The 15,701-nt window shown below is 51.3% G+C and overlaps 4 protein-coding genes across 4 annotated transcripts; 3 read left to right on the plus strand and 1 right to left on the minus strand.

Moving 5' to 3' along the window:
• Positions 1 to 159: 159 nt before the first annotated feature.
• T069G_03363 (uncharacterized protein) lies at positions 160 to 5,382 on the plus strand (the record flags this gene model as incomplete). The annotated part of the gene is made up of 3 exons (XM_056170573.1): positions 160 to 3,204; positions 3,262 to 4,981; positions 5,036 to 5,382. 3 exons carry the CDS (start codon positions 160 to 162, stop codon positions 5,380 to 5,382), a joined length of 5,112 nt encoding a protein of 1,703 aa, XP_056031465.1.
• Positions 5,383 to 8,936: 3,554 nt separating this feature from the next.
• On the plus strand, positions 8,937 to 10,698 carry T069G_03364 (sugar transporter domain-containing protein; the record flags this gene model as incomplete). Its single annotated transcript, XM_056170574.1, has 3 exons — positions 8,937 to 9,024; positions 9,085 to 10,259; positions 10,330 to 10,698. The coding sequence occupies 3 exons, from the start codon at positions 8,937 to 8,939 to the stop codon at positions 10,696 to 10,698; spliced, it is 1,632 nt and encodes a 543-aa protein (XP_056031466.1).
• A 1,090-nt stretch (positions 10,699 to 11,788) lies between these two features.
• T069G_03365 (aldose 1-epimerase domain-containing protein) lies at positions 11,789 to 12,914 on the plus strand (the record flags this gene model as incomplete). The annotated part of the gene is made up of 3 exons (XM_056170575.1): positions 11,789 to 12,046; positions 12,169 to 12,471; positions 12,534 to 12,914. The coding sequence occupies 3 exons, from the start codon at positions 11,789 to 11,791 to the stop codon at positions 12,912 to 12,914; spliced, it is 942 nt and encodes a 313-aa protein (XP_056031467.1).
• Positions 12,915 to 13,276: 362 nt separating this feature from the next.
• Positions 13,277 to 14,809, minus strand: T069G_03366 (class-II DAHP synthetase family domain-containing protein; the record flags this gene model as incomplete). The annotated part of the gene is made up of 2 exons (XM_056170576.1): positions 13,277 to 14,240; positions 14,307 to 14,809. 2 exons carry the CDS (start codon positions 14,807 to 14,809, stop codon positions 13,277 to 13,279), a joined length of 1,467 nt encoding a protein of 488 aa, XP_056031468.1.
• Between the last annotated feature and the right edge of the window lie 892 nt (positions 14,810 to 15,701).

A 15,701-nucleotide genomic window follows, 5' to 3' on the forward strand; every position in this document is an offset into this window, starting at 1 on the left:
GGACGGCCTTTTTGACGACTTTTTCTGTATCCCCTGTCGAGTTCCAGCCTGGATTCACCTCCTCGAAATAGCGTCTACGAGATCTCAATGTCGAGCGGGCCGCGCTTCTCTTCTAGCAGATTCACTGCTGTCTAGATCGCCGAACGCTGCATCGCAGCCATGGCATCTTCAGCAGCTCCGGCTCCAGCATCCAACCTCGAATCGCTGCCGCCACGACCTCCGACGCCTCCACGGGAAACAGGCAAGGACAGTGACTTGTCGGTCAAAACCATCCTCACCCGCGCTTCTCCGTCTGACCCCCAGGACAGTCTTCAGACTCCGCCAGCCGCCAACACTCCAACCTCGACCGATGTGCCCGACTCCAAACTGATGTCAAGCCGGGCAAGGAAGACGGTTGTTTGGTCAGCACATACCGAGTACAAGGATCCAATTGACTATCGATCAATCGAAAAGCTTCACCGATCGTCTCCGCTCTCCGTTCCTTCACCCACATCGAAACCTGTCAAGGGCATCCTCAAACCGTCCCCTTCTCCGAACCCACGCTCCCTATCGTCTGGTGGTGACTTTGATCTGGTCGTTGGCCAGCCCAACATCATCGAAATGTTGGACTCAACGATAAAGCAGCTGGCTGGTTCCGACCGAGACTCAAAACTCGATGCATATATGGTGCTCTCTAGGGCATTGAAGGCTTCAAATAACCTCCCTGATCGAGTTGCTTTGCAAGACAAGATGAGCCTATTCATGCAATTCATTCAGCGCGACATCACATCCAAAAACGACACCGGAGCTCTCGATTCTTCCCTCGTCAACCATGCTCTGACACTTCTCGCCACGTTTCTTCACTTTCCTGCAATTGCTTCCACTCTCACCTCCGATTTTGGAATATTTATCGTCGACCACTCTGTTCGTGCGTTTGAGGATGTCAACACCCCCAAGGATGTTGTACGGCATCTGATGCAAGTCGTTGCCTTTCAAAACTTTTCTCCCAAGGTGATGACATCTGACCGAGTGGGACGATTGGTAACCGCGCTGCATCAAATTGAGAGCCACCTTAAAGGCAAGAGTATTGTCATGAGTCGAATACACATATATAAGCGTCTCGTCAAACAGGCACGCTTGCATATGGCTACTCATTCAAACTGGCTCAAGGACATGCTCTCGGATATGCTGAGTACCGTCAAAGATATTCGCGCTCAGGCAATCAGCCTTGCAACCGAAGCTGGGTTTACCCTCCGGTCCGAGAAGCAGCTTCTACGAAAAACCAGTGAAATCTTTCAAACAACCAATGACGATCAAACATACATCGAGTTTTACATCCACAGGCTACAGGAAATGCTCAAGGACAGAGCAAGCGCTTCAGCTGTCCCGCAGATATGGAGTGCTATCATTCTTTTCATGCGGTGCCCGCTGGAGAGATGGCAGTACTATGGCCCTTGGCTAACTCTTGCCCAGTCTGCCTTCAATATGGCAGACGCTTCCACAAAACAGGAAGCAAACTTTGCTTGGAATCGGTACATCTACCTTACTTTAGCCGATAGCAAAACCACACCGAAAATTCTAGGGACCCTCTGCCAGCCTCTTCTGAGTCAACTACGGAGGAAGGCAAATCCTAGACAGTTGGAAGAAGCCGTGAAACTTCAAAGGACGGTCATCGGTGGCATATGCAATCTTTACTATTATGCATTCGCTCCAGGGAATGATAAGTTCTCTCCCGATTCTATATGGGACGTTGCAGTGGAGCCTGTTTTATCACAGCTTATCAGTCTAGATGGCAAGCCCGAGATTCCAGGGGATTGTCTTCTACAAGCTGGTCGTATCTTGACAAATCTCATGGATGTGGCTACGCCTCGCATGTGGAGACAGGATCGTATCATGGAGACACCGCCGGCAAACCCAGATGAACTCCCACCTTTGGACTCGAAATGGGTGAGGCGAAACTGCGATAAAGTGTTTCGAATGGTTGGTCCTATTTTGGAGAAGAAGTTCATTGACTTGGCCAATAAAGACTCTTTGGTATTTCGCTTATGGCAAGCCTTGGTCGGATCAGTCGCCGCAGCATCGGCGAAGGATATCAAAGTTTCAGAAGAAACCGCCAAATTTTTTGCATACGCCTTTGGCCTGCTGTCTAAAGTGTGGCAAAAGGGAATACCTTCCGGGGGCAGCGTACACGCCCCGGCGTTTCTGTCAAGCGTCAAAAACTTTATTGATATCCTCGTCAAGGCACTCGGCGTGCTTCCCTTTACAGAAAAGAAGCTTGCTATGACAGTGGGCAACACTTTTGAATCTATTGCAACACCATCTCACAATCAGAGTCGATCAAGTTCTCCGGGAATCGTCCGGACCCCCTTACATCACCTATTCTCCATGCTCTCTTCTGTCCCTCTGGGAGGTGCTGATGACGATGAGTTGTCTGACTTTTTCCTTTGCGTGTTTGAACCCTTCTTTCACAGCAAAGCAACAAAAGCCCGCTTGGAGCTAGTACACGAACTCTTGCAACTGTTGCCTAGAGAGTCGCCATCTCCGTATGGACCGTGGCTGTTGGCTGCACAGAATATCTCTCTATCTCTAGATGATAACGAACCTACATCCAACTTGGTGGGCGGCAGTAAATTGCTGGGACCAAAATATCGAGATGTCACTTCTCTGCTTGAACGCGGGCTCGTCGGATACCCCCAACTTCCGTTGGATCGATGGTTCTCACTATTTGAGCGACTCTCTGAGAATGTAGTCCAGCAACTCGGTGATGCTGGGCGAGCACTCGTTGTTATCGAACCCCTGGCGAAGGCCCTACTCGACTGTCTTGAAAATAGCAGCGCGAGTCCCCCGCCTGCAACTTCTCTCAAAGCAATCCGCGCGCTTTTCGACGTTGCCAAGCTTCCACGAGACCGGACTGCTCTGAATACTGCTCGACAGCGGTTATGGGGGACTTCTATGACAGCCGCGCGAACAAGTTCACTAGATCCATTCGACCACCTTTACAAACTCGGTAATAGGGCTCTAGAAACTTTCTACAGCAAGATTTCCCTTTTCGATTCCAAGACTGAGATTATACCTTTGATTGAGAGCATTGAAAGCTTCTTGGTCCGATGTTTCTCTCAACTGGGTGTCAAGGCCTTTTCGAATATCCAGACTAGTCTGTGCTTATGGATTGAGGACGATAAGTCATGTTATGAACATGACGAAGAGACACCGCTCTCAAAGGCTGTAAGAATGCATCCCCCAATAGACCTACTATTATGCAATGGAACTAACTTATAACAGCTCATTCATATTTGGATTCGGATAACTAGTGCTCTTGCAGGGAAAGGACAACTGACGAAGGACGAGTTTGATCAAATAGAACCACTTCTAACCTCTGCGTTCAAGAGCAAGCTTCCCACTATTGTTGACAAAACAATAGACCTGTGGAATGTGCTTGCCAAGGATGAAGAGCAATTGTCTTGCTCCGACAGCTTAAAGTCAGTCGCTTCGGATGCCGGATCAAAGAAACAGCAGCTTGTGGAATCGAAAGAAGCTAAGAAAATTGGCGGTGCATTCGGTGCTCAGGCCCCCCCCGTCAATCCTCTGCCAGATGAAGCCAACCTTGTTGTGCTCTCGTCCGGTTCATCTCGCTTGGATGTTGAGCCGGCTCCAACCAAAAAGGCAGCCACTCGAATGTCCACTCGGAAACGTCGCATAGAGGAGACTCCCGAGCCAAGTCGCACAAAATCATCCAAGCGGACCAGCACTCCTAGACTCCGCCATGACAACTCCCAAGTCCAGTTTACGACTGTTGCATCATCTTCTCCGATTCCAGAAGATGGTTCACAGCACCTTACGGAGAGACAGAAGGAGGTTCGGGAAAGGCAGCGTGAAAACGAAAATATCTACTCGGATATGCGAACAAGCTCGCCGCCTCCCAACAAGGAAGACTCAGCAGTTGAAGCACTGGCCCCTACTGATAACCAAGCTGGAGAGACAACGCCGCATCGTGCTACGTCCTACGATAACCTGGTCACCTCAACACCAACTCCTAGGCGAGGCCAGCTCGTACATGTGGACGATACTGATCCCCCATCTTCCCCTCCCATACCGCGACCATACCCACTCGCCTCAGAAATCAAGTCTCGTTCTAGGACTAGCAACAACTCGCTAGATAGCTGGGAGTTTTCATCACCTCCAGGCTCGCCGCTTCCTAGTGACCAGGAGGCAGTGTCGATGGTTCAATTACAAGGAGAGAAACCAGCCGGTAAGGCCAACAATAAGACAGCAACAAAAGCCAAGGGCTTTGGTACTCGCTCGAGGGACGTCATTCCTTCCAGTTTTATAGAAGGGGATTCATCATCATCGGACCTTACGGATCTATCAGATAGGGATATCTCCCCCTCGCCAGAACCACCGCGGTATCCCGAAACCCCGACCAAGAAACGGTTATTACGTGATGCTGCTGCTGTAGAGGAAAGCCCGAGGTCAGGAGATGACGAGTTTGTCGACGCTAGGAGCAGCCCTGAAAAGCCCATCCTTCCACCGGCTAACGACACGTCGTTTGCCCTCAGTGAGGGCGACGAGAGCCGAATGATGAAACTCGCGGATGAACTCGAATCCGGCGGCGGCGTCGGTCTACAAGAAAAACCTGAGGCTGAGGATAGCTCCGATGAACGCTCCAGCGTGCAGTCTGAAGAACCTCAGCCGCCATCACCTCCAAGGACTCGCAGGGCAACTAAGCGCGCCACTCCTGCGAAGTCTCTTGGCGACAGCGAGGGTGGTGGAAGTAAGAGAAAGAGGAAGCGATCAGGGTCTCGACAAAGCGAGAGCCGCTCGAAGAAGCAACGACCTGAAATTGCAAAAGAAGTCGAGCCGCCGGTGGAGAGCGAGAACGAACCTGCGTCCACAGGTATGGAGACTCGAGGGAGTGCTCGAAGACAACGCCAGCAGCGCCAGCGAGAAGACAAGACCACAGGTCCGCAGAAACGATCCAGCAAGCGGAATAGGAAGCGGCGGGGTGGGGATACGGATGACGAGGTGGTGTCACAGCTGGAGAAGGAATCCGATGCAGCGGCGAGCCAGGAAGCAAACAGGGATGCAGAAGCAGAGGTAGTGCCTAGCACCAAAGATGAGCTGCATCAGCTACCAGGGAATATGGATATCGATGCGGAAGTGGAAGTGGAAGTGGATGCAGATGTGAATGCTACGGTGGTAGACGAAGGGGGAAGCGAGCCGCCACGTGCAGAGGAGGAAAAGAAGGCAAAGGCCCTGACGATCATGGAGACGTTACAAAACAGTCTAGAGCAGCTACGCCAAATATCGCTGCCTCGAAGTGAAGTGTACAAGATGGAGGACATGTTGATGGATCTGAAGCGAGAGCTGTTTGAAGCAGAGAGGCGAGGAAGGGATAGCAACTAGAGCATGAGGAGGGATGAAATTCTTACGACATGCATCGTACGGCGTCGAGAACGTTTTCCTGCTTTTATTTTTGGTTTTTTTCAACTTGTGGTTTGTTTGTTCTGCATATTTTCTTTCTCCTTCTTTCATGGAGCTTGGACCGGTTGGGTGTACGGAATAGGCCGATGGATAATACCAGATGTTTGATTTTGTGTTCCGGAAAGATAGGGGATGTTTGCATGGAAAGGGGTAGATAGAATTCACGATGAGGGCGGCCACATGGGACTGTGTTGGCTTGAACATATTGTGCATATACATATTATAAAATTAAATCAAGGTGAATTTTTCAACAATTCGCAAAATATCACGTCTTTACCTCATCTAGTCCCATCTTGACAAGGTGCCCAAATACCTGCTCCCAGGCAACATGTAACATGCAACATTCTCCCCATTCTAATTTCATGACAGGATTAGAATCCTATGTACAGCTTCCTGCAAGCTACGGTACGATACTCGGCCGACATCACCATGACGAGCCAAAAAAAGGGTCCCCAAGCCTGGCCAAGCTACTGTATGTACAAACCGGGCTGCAGCCGCGCCCAGGAACATCTTCGTTCCTCGGATGCCCCAAAGAGGAAGTCCGACGGCAACGTTGGCCGTGCATGCACTGTGCCTTTGGGAGCTAAATTCCGAGGCACACACACGGCCGTCCTAGGAAGAAGCGCTTATGCCGGCAGATCCATTTTTAAAATACGGGGGTTTGGGGGACAAGGGGAAGATTTTTGTGATTGTTGGAGTTTAGTTTTGGGGTACGGGGTACTCCATACGGAGTAGGGAAAAAGACAAGAAGGGGGAAAAAGAGGCGTGGCTGACTGGCGAAGCGGGCGTAGTGAGGACTTTGTGGTTGGATGGTCCGAGATGGAATCAGTTTGTTTGGTTGAATTGAACATTAGTGGGTGATTGTAGTCATCGCTTGCAAGGGAGGAGAGAAATCCGAACTTGTGTTCGTTGTCGAAGGCATCTTGGTGCTGTCGAACTGTAAGCTCGTGTGGGCTCCTTGTACACACAATTGGCTATCCAGCTTGCCAGCTATCAATTTATTTGTATCATTCGTATGGGCCCTGTTGATCTCGCCGCTACTTACCGTACGAGGCATAAATAAGAAAGCGTCGTATGAGAGCATATGCAGGTAAAATGCCCACAAGAGCAACTCCTAAGCTGAATGGCGTTTGATACAAAGGCACCCGAGCGACTAATGGTTGTTTACATTGGCCGAAGAAGACAAAAAAAATCTTGGATCAGCTGTTTAGGATCCAGATCGTCGCAGCAAATGACGTCAAAAACAGAAATGGCTAGTGACAACTGAGCGAATCTTGGCCCACGGGAGGTTGATGTGGACCCTCGGGACGTGAACCTGGAAGAGACGCCGATGATACCTCGAATTCATCTGCCCATGCCGTGTTTGGGTTCTTAGGAGCACGGAGTTCCCGAACCCTGGATCGGGGTCAACCACTCCTACAAGGCTGACACCATCGTGAGATTGCAGAAACCTAGAATAACCATGCGATAGAACAGTCTGGACCTGCTTTGCTGAAGCTGCTTAGGCTTCGGCGAGTTAGCTGTCAGACCCAATTTACCCCAGGTTTCGCATGGCCATGTGTGCCTCGGATCGCTTCTTTGGGTATTTCCAGAGGGAAGAAAGGGGGCCGGGATAGCTTCAGTGTTGGGCGTCTGGGGAAACCTGGGGAGCTCTTTTCTGGGGGAACACGCGAGATGAGAAAGAAGGAGATTTTAGGCAGCGGGGAAAAGAAGAGTCGAGACTGATGCGATGGACCCTCCCCCGGATTCTGCAATATCTCTCGTCGTGATGAAGGACCAAAGCAGCCGATATCTGCAGTTTGATACAGCCATTGAGCATGAGCATCCAGAGATCTCGAAGGCGTCGAAGCATGTTGTTCGATGGCCGGCACCGGCGAAATTCTGCACACCACATCAAGACAAGGCGGCGTGAGTTCGAAAACTAGCATGCTTCGATCAGCTAGCGCTCGAGACAAAGATGTGCCTAGATTTTCTCCGACGCAGCACCTATTTTCCCTTTGTGTCGCTGACGCTGACCGATCCGCCCCGGCTCCCGCATACACCAGAGTCAGCCTGCTTGCTGGCTTCTTACCGGCTTCTTACCGGAACGATTTTAAAGAACAAAACTAGCAGGGCATTAGGCCAAAGAGAGGAAATCGGGTTTCCTAGCTGGTATACGCCACTCGCTGCAGATGTCTTCTCGACGCCGCCATTTTGCAAGCCTCGCCGCCACAGTTATTCACGTTACGTGAAAGGGCATCCGATTCATAATCCCTCCGCATGTTGAGTGGCTTTTTGCTTCCCGACCTTGTTTGAAAGCGCGTGTCCAGGCAGCCAAGGAACGGTTTCCCACCGAGATCCACCGTGTGAACTATTAAGCATGATTGTGATTCGGCGGGTGACGTCGCTTTCCCCACGTTTCTCCAGTACTGTAGCATCTCCAAATTGGACTTCTTGGAGGCGGCAATTTTCTCTTTCTCCGAGCTAACTGGCTGGTTATTGATGATTTGATGATGAGATGGCCTTGTTCTTTCAGCAGAAGCAGAATCGGAACAAGCCTCCTAATAGGGTTTTGGCCACATTCCACGTACTATACTGTGCGAGATGCCTTATACGATTCGGCCGGTAGGTTAGCTGACGGGGAACTTTTTTGTGGATTTTGTCTGCATGGCAAAGCACTAGAGCAGTTAGCGGACAGGGGCCAAAGACGACGAAGACGGTAATACAGGCTATCCGCAGCACAGTATCGAATATTTGTGTACGAGGCATAGAATGAAGATTTGCCATCCTTTTTGTAACTGTGTGATCAGATGTTCTCAAATGTTGTTGCAGTAGAAAGATTCAGCTGAGATAAGGGATTATAAAAGGAAAGAGCATCTGCTCCCGCACGTGCAAGGCGGTGGGGGTTTCTGCAAGGCCCAAATCGAGCATTGGAGGAAAACTCAGGCTACTGCTTCGTACTTGTTCTGCTAGACAGAGATCGGCTTCTTTTTCTTCTCCACGCTACTGGCCTCCAATTCCTCATCCCGCATGTGAAACAAACAGACGCTACTCGCACGTTGCCACATGGACTCGTACAAGTACACACCCCGGACAAGCCAAAGGAGGGTCCTCCGGCTTGCTTGATTGCTACTGTACAGCGCCAAAACGCCTTCACCAGCTGCTGCAAGGGTTGACGGGAACGGCCATGGACGATCTCAGAGTCCCCAGTTTTCTGGTGTCTGACGGAGCCCTCCATCTTCATCTTGGCCCGTAATGTACTCCGGTCCGTCGTGTCGGTGGCCCAGTTTGCGGTTCATTCTGCATACCGACTACGTAGCCGCGATGCGACTTAAAAGGCCCGGATACCTCCCTCCTCCATGGTGCTGATCTTGTCCTTCTCAGCCTGCCATCTTCATCCACCTCTCTTCTACTCCTCGTCCCTACAAGAACTGGGGCAATTTGATATTCAGCAGAGGAAAGCAGAAGCAGAAGAAGAGAAACCTAAATTTGCCAGTATGAAGAAATATTTCGGCCTCAGAGGCCAAGCCCTCAACTGGGCCATCGGCTGCATTGCTGGCTGTGACTTTTTGCTTTTTGGTTATGGTAGGTCTTTGTTATTCTAAAACACCATCATTGTTTCCTACATGAGCTGACAAGCCACAGATCAGGGTGTCATGGGCGGTATCTTGACTCTACCCATCTTCCTTAACCAGTTCCCCGTCATCAACCCAGCAGCCGCCGTTGATGATGCTGATGCGTCCAAACGCTCCACCTACCAGGGCATTGCCGTGGCATCTTACAACCTGGGATGCTTCATCGGTGCCATTATCACCATCTTCATCGGTAACCCTCTCGGTCGTCGGCGCATGATTTTCCTCGGTACTTCCATCATGGTCATTGGTGCTGCACTGCAAGCTTCCGCTTTCAAACTGGAGCACTTCATCATTGGTCGTATCATAACAGGTCTCGGTAATGGCGGCAACACGTCCACAGTCCCCATGTGGCAGTCTGAAACATGTTCTGCCCACAAAAGAGGAAAACTCGTCATGATTGAGGGTGCCCTCATCACAGGCGGCATCATGATTTCCTACTGGATCGATCTTGGCTTGTCTTTTGCCCCTGGCTCAGTTGCCTGGCGATTCCCGCTAGCTTTCCAGATCGTCTTCTGTCTCTTCATTCTCGCATTTGTTCTTGGTCTACCTGAATCGCCTCGATGGCTCATTCTCAAGGGTCGCGAAGAAGAGGCCAGAGAGGTTATCGCTGCCATCGCAGACGTCGACCTTCGGGACAAACATGTCGAAAACGAGTTCCAAGCCATCAAGGAGACGGCCTTGGAAATGAGCAAGGGTACTTACGGCGAGCTTTTCGCAAACGACCACAACCGCACCCTCCACCGAACCATCATCGCCTATGTCAACCAGATGTTCCAGCAGATTTCTGGTATTAACCTCATCACATACTATGCTGCCAAGATCTACTCTGATCTTGGCATGTCTCCCTTCATGTCTCGTCTTCTCGCTGCTCTCAACGGTACCGAGTACTTCATTGCTTCCTGGCCCGCCGTCTTCCTTGTGGAGCGCGTTGGACGCCGTAAGCTCATGCTCTTCGGTGCCATTGGCCAGGCCGCTACCATGGCCATTCTGGCTGGTGTAAACTCGCGCCCAACAGAGAAGCCTTTCCAGATTGCGGGCATCGTCTTCTTATTCGTATTCAACACCTTCTTTGCTGTTGGTTGGCTGGGAATGACTTGGCTTTACCCTGCCGAGATTACGCCTCTACGAACCCGTGCGCCGGCCAATGCTTTGTCGACTTCCTCCAACTGGATCTTCAACTTTTTGGTATGGTTCCTATCATTAGTCTTGCATAATCATCCATCAAAGTTTAACATATGCTAACACTCATTAATAGGTTGTCATGATCACTCCCGTATCTTTCACAAACATTAAGTGGAAGACATATGTTGTGTTCGCCGTTCTCAACGCCTTTATAGTTCCGTGTGTCTACTTCTTCTTCCCCGAGACAGCCTACCGCTCTCTGGAAGAAATGGACAACATTTTCCAAAAGGTCAAGGGCTGGCAGGGAGCATTCGATGTCGTCCGCGTGGCAGAAACCGAGCCACGGCGATACGGCAAGAACGGCGAGATTCTCATCCCTATTGATGAGGTTGATGAGAAGGCCAACGCCGAGCACCACAACGGCAGCACGAGCGAGGGAAGCGATGCCAACAAAGGCATGTTCACGGGCGTTGACGAAGAGAATGCACGGGGTATCCAGTAAAGCGCATCACATAGAGTGTGGATGCGTGCTGGCTGCACGATGGCCTCTTAGTCTTTCTTGAACATTCTTGCTGCACATATGCAGTGGCTGATAATTCCTCATTTTTTTCTACTATTTTTTGTTTCCTACTTTCACCCCCTTTTTCTTTCTCTGAACCTTCTACGATGAGGAATGAAGTTACATATACCCACTGGTTTTGCGAATTTTCATGGTCAAAGAGGATACGTGCAGCCCTTTGAAGGCTGTAAATGGGCACAGGTAGAATAGACGAATAGGGTTAGAGGATGATGCTCGAGTGTGTTTGAGATGCACTCGGCGTTTTGTCTCAGTATATATTCTTTCTGCCTACTATTATTGCTATTCTTTTGCACGTGTTGATGACTGTGGACTGTCATATGCCCAGAACCAGGTACATGGATATAGTAGACTGGTACTCTCTGATATCTCAGCACTGATATGTGCACTTGTTGACCGTCTTTTTGACGAGTGAATGTGATTCAGCTGCATCCCGGCAGTGTCACAAGCAATGCTGGCTGCAGTGGCTGCGTTTCAAATATGTTGCAAGGAGCCAATGCCCGTCCTCTTACACGATGCAAAGGGGGCACAGTTGAAGGTACATGTACTTTTCTACGAGCTCTTGGTCCAATTGCTTCAAGGCAATTTTAGGCTGATTACTGACGTAGCTCAAGTACCTGATACAAGGCACCCCGGTTGAAGTGCAGGTGAGGGGTGTAATTGCAACGCTGCAACAGCTACCCCGCCAGATGGAGCAAATGCATGCAGTCACTACCTCGTCCAGTTCATCTCTTCAGCTTCATCCCACTTTGAAGCTTTTCCAACTCTTACATGGTGCAACTTGTACTAACCGGTAAGCTCGATACCAACTTGTTTCAACTTCTTCTTAACGCCTCTAGCCGTCCTGGTTAAGCTATTCCGCTGCTGTATGCTAACACAAACTGCCGATCACTCCAGTTCATCGCCCGCTTTTTGCGTCTATCTCCAACGAACCCGCCGAAGCTCCTGATCCGAGCATTCCTCTCCCGTCAATAGACCATCCACTCTCCACGCCCTCAATCGCAATCGCATCACCATGGTGGACCGCCCGAACAAGCCCTCAGCCCTAGCTGCCACGCCCGGCCTGCAGCCCCAGGCCCAGGTCACTATCTCAGACGGCAGCTCGCGCGTCACAGCGGTTCTGCCCACGGGCGAGAGCGTCGAGATCCTTCTGTTCGGTGCTACGGTGCTGAGCTGGAAGGATGCTTCGGGCGATGAGAAGCTGTGGCTGAGCGAGGGCGCGAAGCTGGATGGAACAAAGGCTGTTCGCGGAGGCATTCCTTTGGTCTTCCCGGTATGTTCTATTCCGCTACTCGCCCGACTTGCGCCCAACAAAAAGAGCTACATATCTTTTTGTCTTTGGGTACAGAGGAAGTTGATTTGAAACATATTTTGTCTAATACACCATACTCTTAGGTCTTTGGCACTGCCCCCGACCACGAGGCCACCTCCAAGCTTCCCCAGCACGGCTTCGCCCGCAACTCCCGCTGGGAGTTCCTCGGCAAGTCTGAGACTTCTTCTAACAGCGTCAAGCTCGACTTTGGTCTGTCCTCTGAGAACCTCGACGATGCTGCTCGACAGCTGTGGCCCTATAAGTTTGGTCTTCTCTACAGCGTTACGCTTGCTCCCGAGAGCTTGAGCACTGCCCTGGTGGTGACAAACGAGGGTGACGTGCCGTTTGAGTGCCAGACACTTCTGCACACCTACTTCAAGATCAAGGTAAATCGCATCATCCTCATTGTATTATTAAAAAGTAATAAAGTTAATCTGAATTCGCAAAGGATATCGCTTCCGTCCAGGTCACCGGTCTCGAAGACTCCCCCTTCCACGACAAGGTCGACGGCGTCAAGGACAAAACCCAGTCCTCCGACCCCATCACCTTCTCCGGCGAGACGGACCGCGTCTACACCCCCGTCAAGGGACCCGGACACCCCGTCATCATCACTGAGGGTGGCGTGGAAAAGTTCCGCGTTGTACGCGATAACCTCGACGACGTGGTTGTTTGGAACCCCTGGGTCGACAAGGCTGCCGGTATGGGCGACTTCCAGCCCAAGGACGGCTGGAAGAACATGGTTTGTGTGGAGGCTGGCGCGGTCAGCTCATGGCAGAAGCTGGAAAAGGGAGATGCTTTCGAGGGTGCGCAAACGATTTACTTGCACTGAAGGGGATGACTGGGGGTGATGCATAAGCCTGTTTATATCTATATACGTATACGTCTTTGTCGAAAGACAATGGGCTGCCTGGACAAAGAGGGAGTCGCCTCCCCAGTATATTGGCACGAGAGTGAGCATTGTTAGGACTGAAATCATGTTGAATTGCGAGTTTGTCTGTTAGATATCGACTCATGCTGTGGAGATGCATCCTCATGTTTCCCATCTCATATCATTCTTTTGCACACGTTCCATTTTTCCCAATGCAGCACCCAATCCGGTAGAACTATATACAAAACCGTCGTTCTTTTTTTCTTAGATTTACATCTCATCTTTTGGTCAATTTTTTCATTCATTTTCTTTATGTGCAAGCCTCATTTCTTGTGCTCTCGGGAGTAATGGTCGGCCACCAAAAAGGCCAGCTCGAGAGCCTGCTTCTCGTTCAGCCTCGGGTCGCAGAAGGACGTGTAGTTTGTCGAAAGGTCGTCCTCGTCGAGCCCCTCGCTGCCGCCCAGGCACTCGGTGACGGCATCGCCCGTCAGCTCGAGGTGGACGCCGCCGAGGTAGCTGCCCTGCTCCTTGTGGATGCGCAGCGACTGCTCGAGCTCGCTGTAGATGTCGTTGAAGCGGCGGGTCTTTATGCCCGTGGGCGTGGAGAGGGTGTTGCCGTGCATGGGGTCGCACTGCCATACGACGCAGCTGCGGTACTCGGAGTCCTCGACGGCGCGGATGTGCGTGGGGAGCAGGTCGGCGACTTTGCCGGCGCCGTAGCGGGTGATGAGGGTGATTTTGCCGGGCTCGCGGGAGGGGTTGAGGGTGCGGAGCAGGGCGAGGAGGTCCTCGGTGGGCGTGGTAGGGCCGACTTTGATGCCGATGGGGTTGGCGATGCCGCGGAAGAACTCGACGTGGGCGTGGTCGAGCTGGCGCGTGCGGTCACCGATCCAGACGAAGTGAGCAGAGGTGTCGTAGTACTCCTTGGATTCATCACCAGCAACAGGTCTGATGGTGGGCGATGAGCCGGGAGGAGTGCCGGGCCTGCTGACGCCGGGGTGGGTGGGCTTCTCCATGAGGCGAGTCAGGGGCTGCTCGTACTCGAGCAGGAGGCCCTCGTGGCTGGTGTAGAGCTCGACGGTCTCGAGCTCGCCGGGGCGGGCGTTGATGACCTGGAGGAAGCGCAGGGTCTGCTGGATGCTGGAGGCGATCTTGGAGTACTTTTCCTTGAGGACCGGGTCGCGGACGTGGCCCAGGCCCCAGTCGAGAGGACGGTGGAGGTCAGCAATGCCGGAGGAGAGAGCAGTGCGGATGTAGTTGAGCGTAGCAGCGGAGTGGTGGTACGCTCTTTGGATGGATGTTAGCAATGGAAGAGATTCAACATGCTATTATAAGCAGAAAGAAGAGACTCACTTGAGGAGACGGTTAGGATCAATCTCTCGCTCATCAACATGGTAGCCATTGAGAATGTCGCCTCTGAAGCTCGGCAGCTCCTGGCCATTGACCATCTCCGTCGGGCTAGATCTTGGCTTCGCATACTGGCCAGCCATGCGCCCAATTCGCACAACCCGCTTGTTGGTGCCCCAAATAAGCACCAGACTCATCTGCAGCAGCAGCTTGATCTTGGACTCGATGGCGCCCTGCTCGCAGTAGTCAAACAGCTCGGCGCAGTCACCGCCCTGCAGCAGGAAGCCGTTTCCCTGGGCGACCTCGCGCAGGTGAGCTTTCAGGGCGTTGATCTCGTTGGGATGGACGAGGGGAGGCATCCGGCCCAGCTCGGTGACGGCCTTTTTGAGCTTGGAAGGGTCCGGGTAGGCGGGAGACTGCTTGATGGGTTTTGAGCGCCAGGTTGAAGGGTTCCAGGGCTGGGAGGCGATGGCCTCGGGGAGAGGAGTCTGTTGCTGTTGCTGGGCCATGGTGGATGATGCTGATGATGATGAGGATGAGGGAGTAAGGAGTAAAGATTGGGAATCGAGAAGAAGAGGCGCAACGAAGCCTGTCGCGGCGCAAGACTGAGGTAAGATGAGAGACTCGGGTGAGTCAGTGAGTATATCGTGTTCTCAAGATGTCTGAAAATATTGCGTCTCAACAGAAATAAACACAAGTTCAATTGCTGTTGCGCAAACGTGTCTCGACGTTTCTCTCTAGGCGCATGCACAAACTCGATATCTCCAGGACAAGACGAAGTAAGAATTATATCGGCGACAATGACAATGACTATGTTGTTGGTGTTTTGCCTTGCTGCTGCAAAAGAGTTCGGAGTCCGATAATCGAACTGAATATGAGTCAGGGCCACTTATTTGGTAACACAGTCGCATTGCCTTAAAGCCTGTGCAGCCAGCCAATCCCGAAAAGCGTCCGGGTACGTACCGATTTGATTTTTTTTCTCCCGGCGCTTCTTTTGTTTCTAGCGACGGCGATCCTTGCATTGGCGAATCAGAGGCTATGACGTATTTGACTTGATACAGCCAACGTGAAATAACGAAGATGAAATGCTCAGCATGTCTATATGGAGAACTGTAAGTTTCAAATCATGAAAGATGAATATAATGCAACTTGAAATCTATAAGAGATGATTTTCAGTTGCGTAATAGACTACCTAGTATGCTGCAAGCCTCGGCTGATGAAGCCATGGATGGCAGATAGAGTACAACATATTGTCGCTTTGGGGAAGAAAATAAATAGGCTTTACACCTAATAAATGCCAGGGAATCCATACATTGGTTCTAAATAAACTTCTTAAAGCCATTAAGCCTGAGCATATTAATTTAGGCAATCGTATATTGTGAAAGTTAAAAAAACGCCCAT

This window comes from Trichoderma breve, chromosome 2, assembly GCF_028502605.1.
Source record: "Trichoderma breve strain T069 chromosome 2, whole genome shotgun sequence".
NCBI lineage: Eukaryota > Fungi > Ascomycota > Sordariomycetes > Hypocreales > Hypocreaceae > Trichoderma > Trichoderma breve.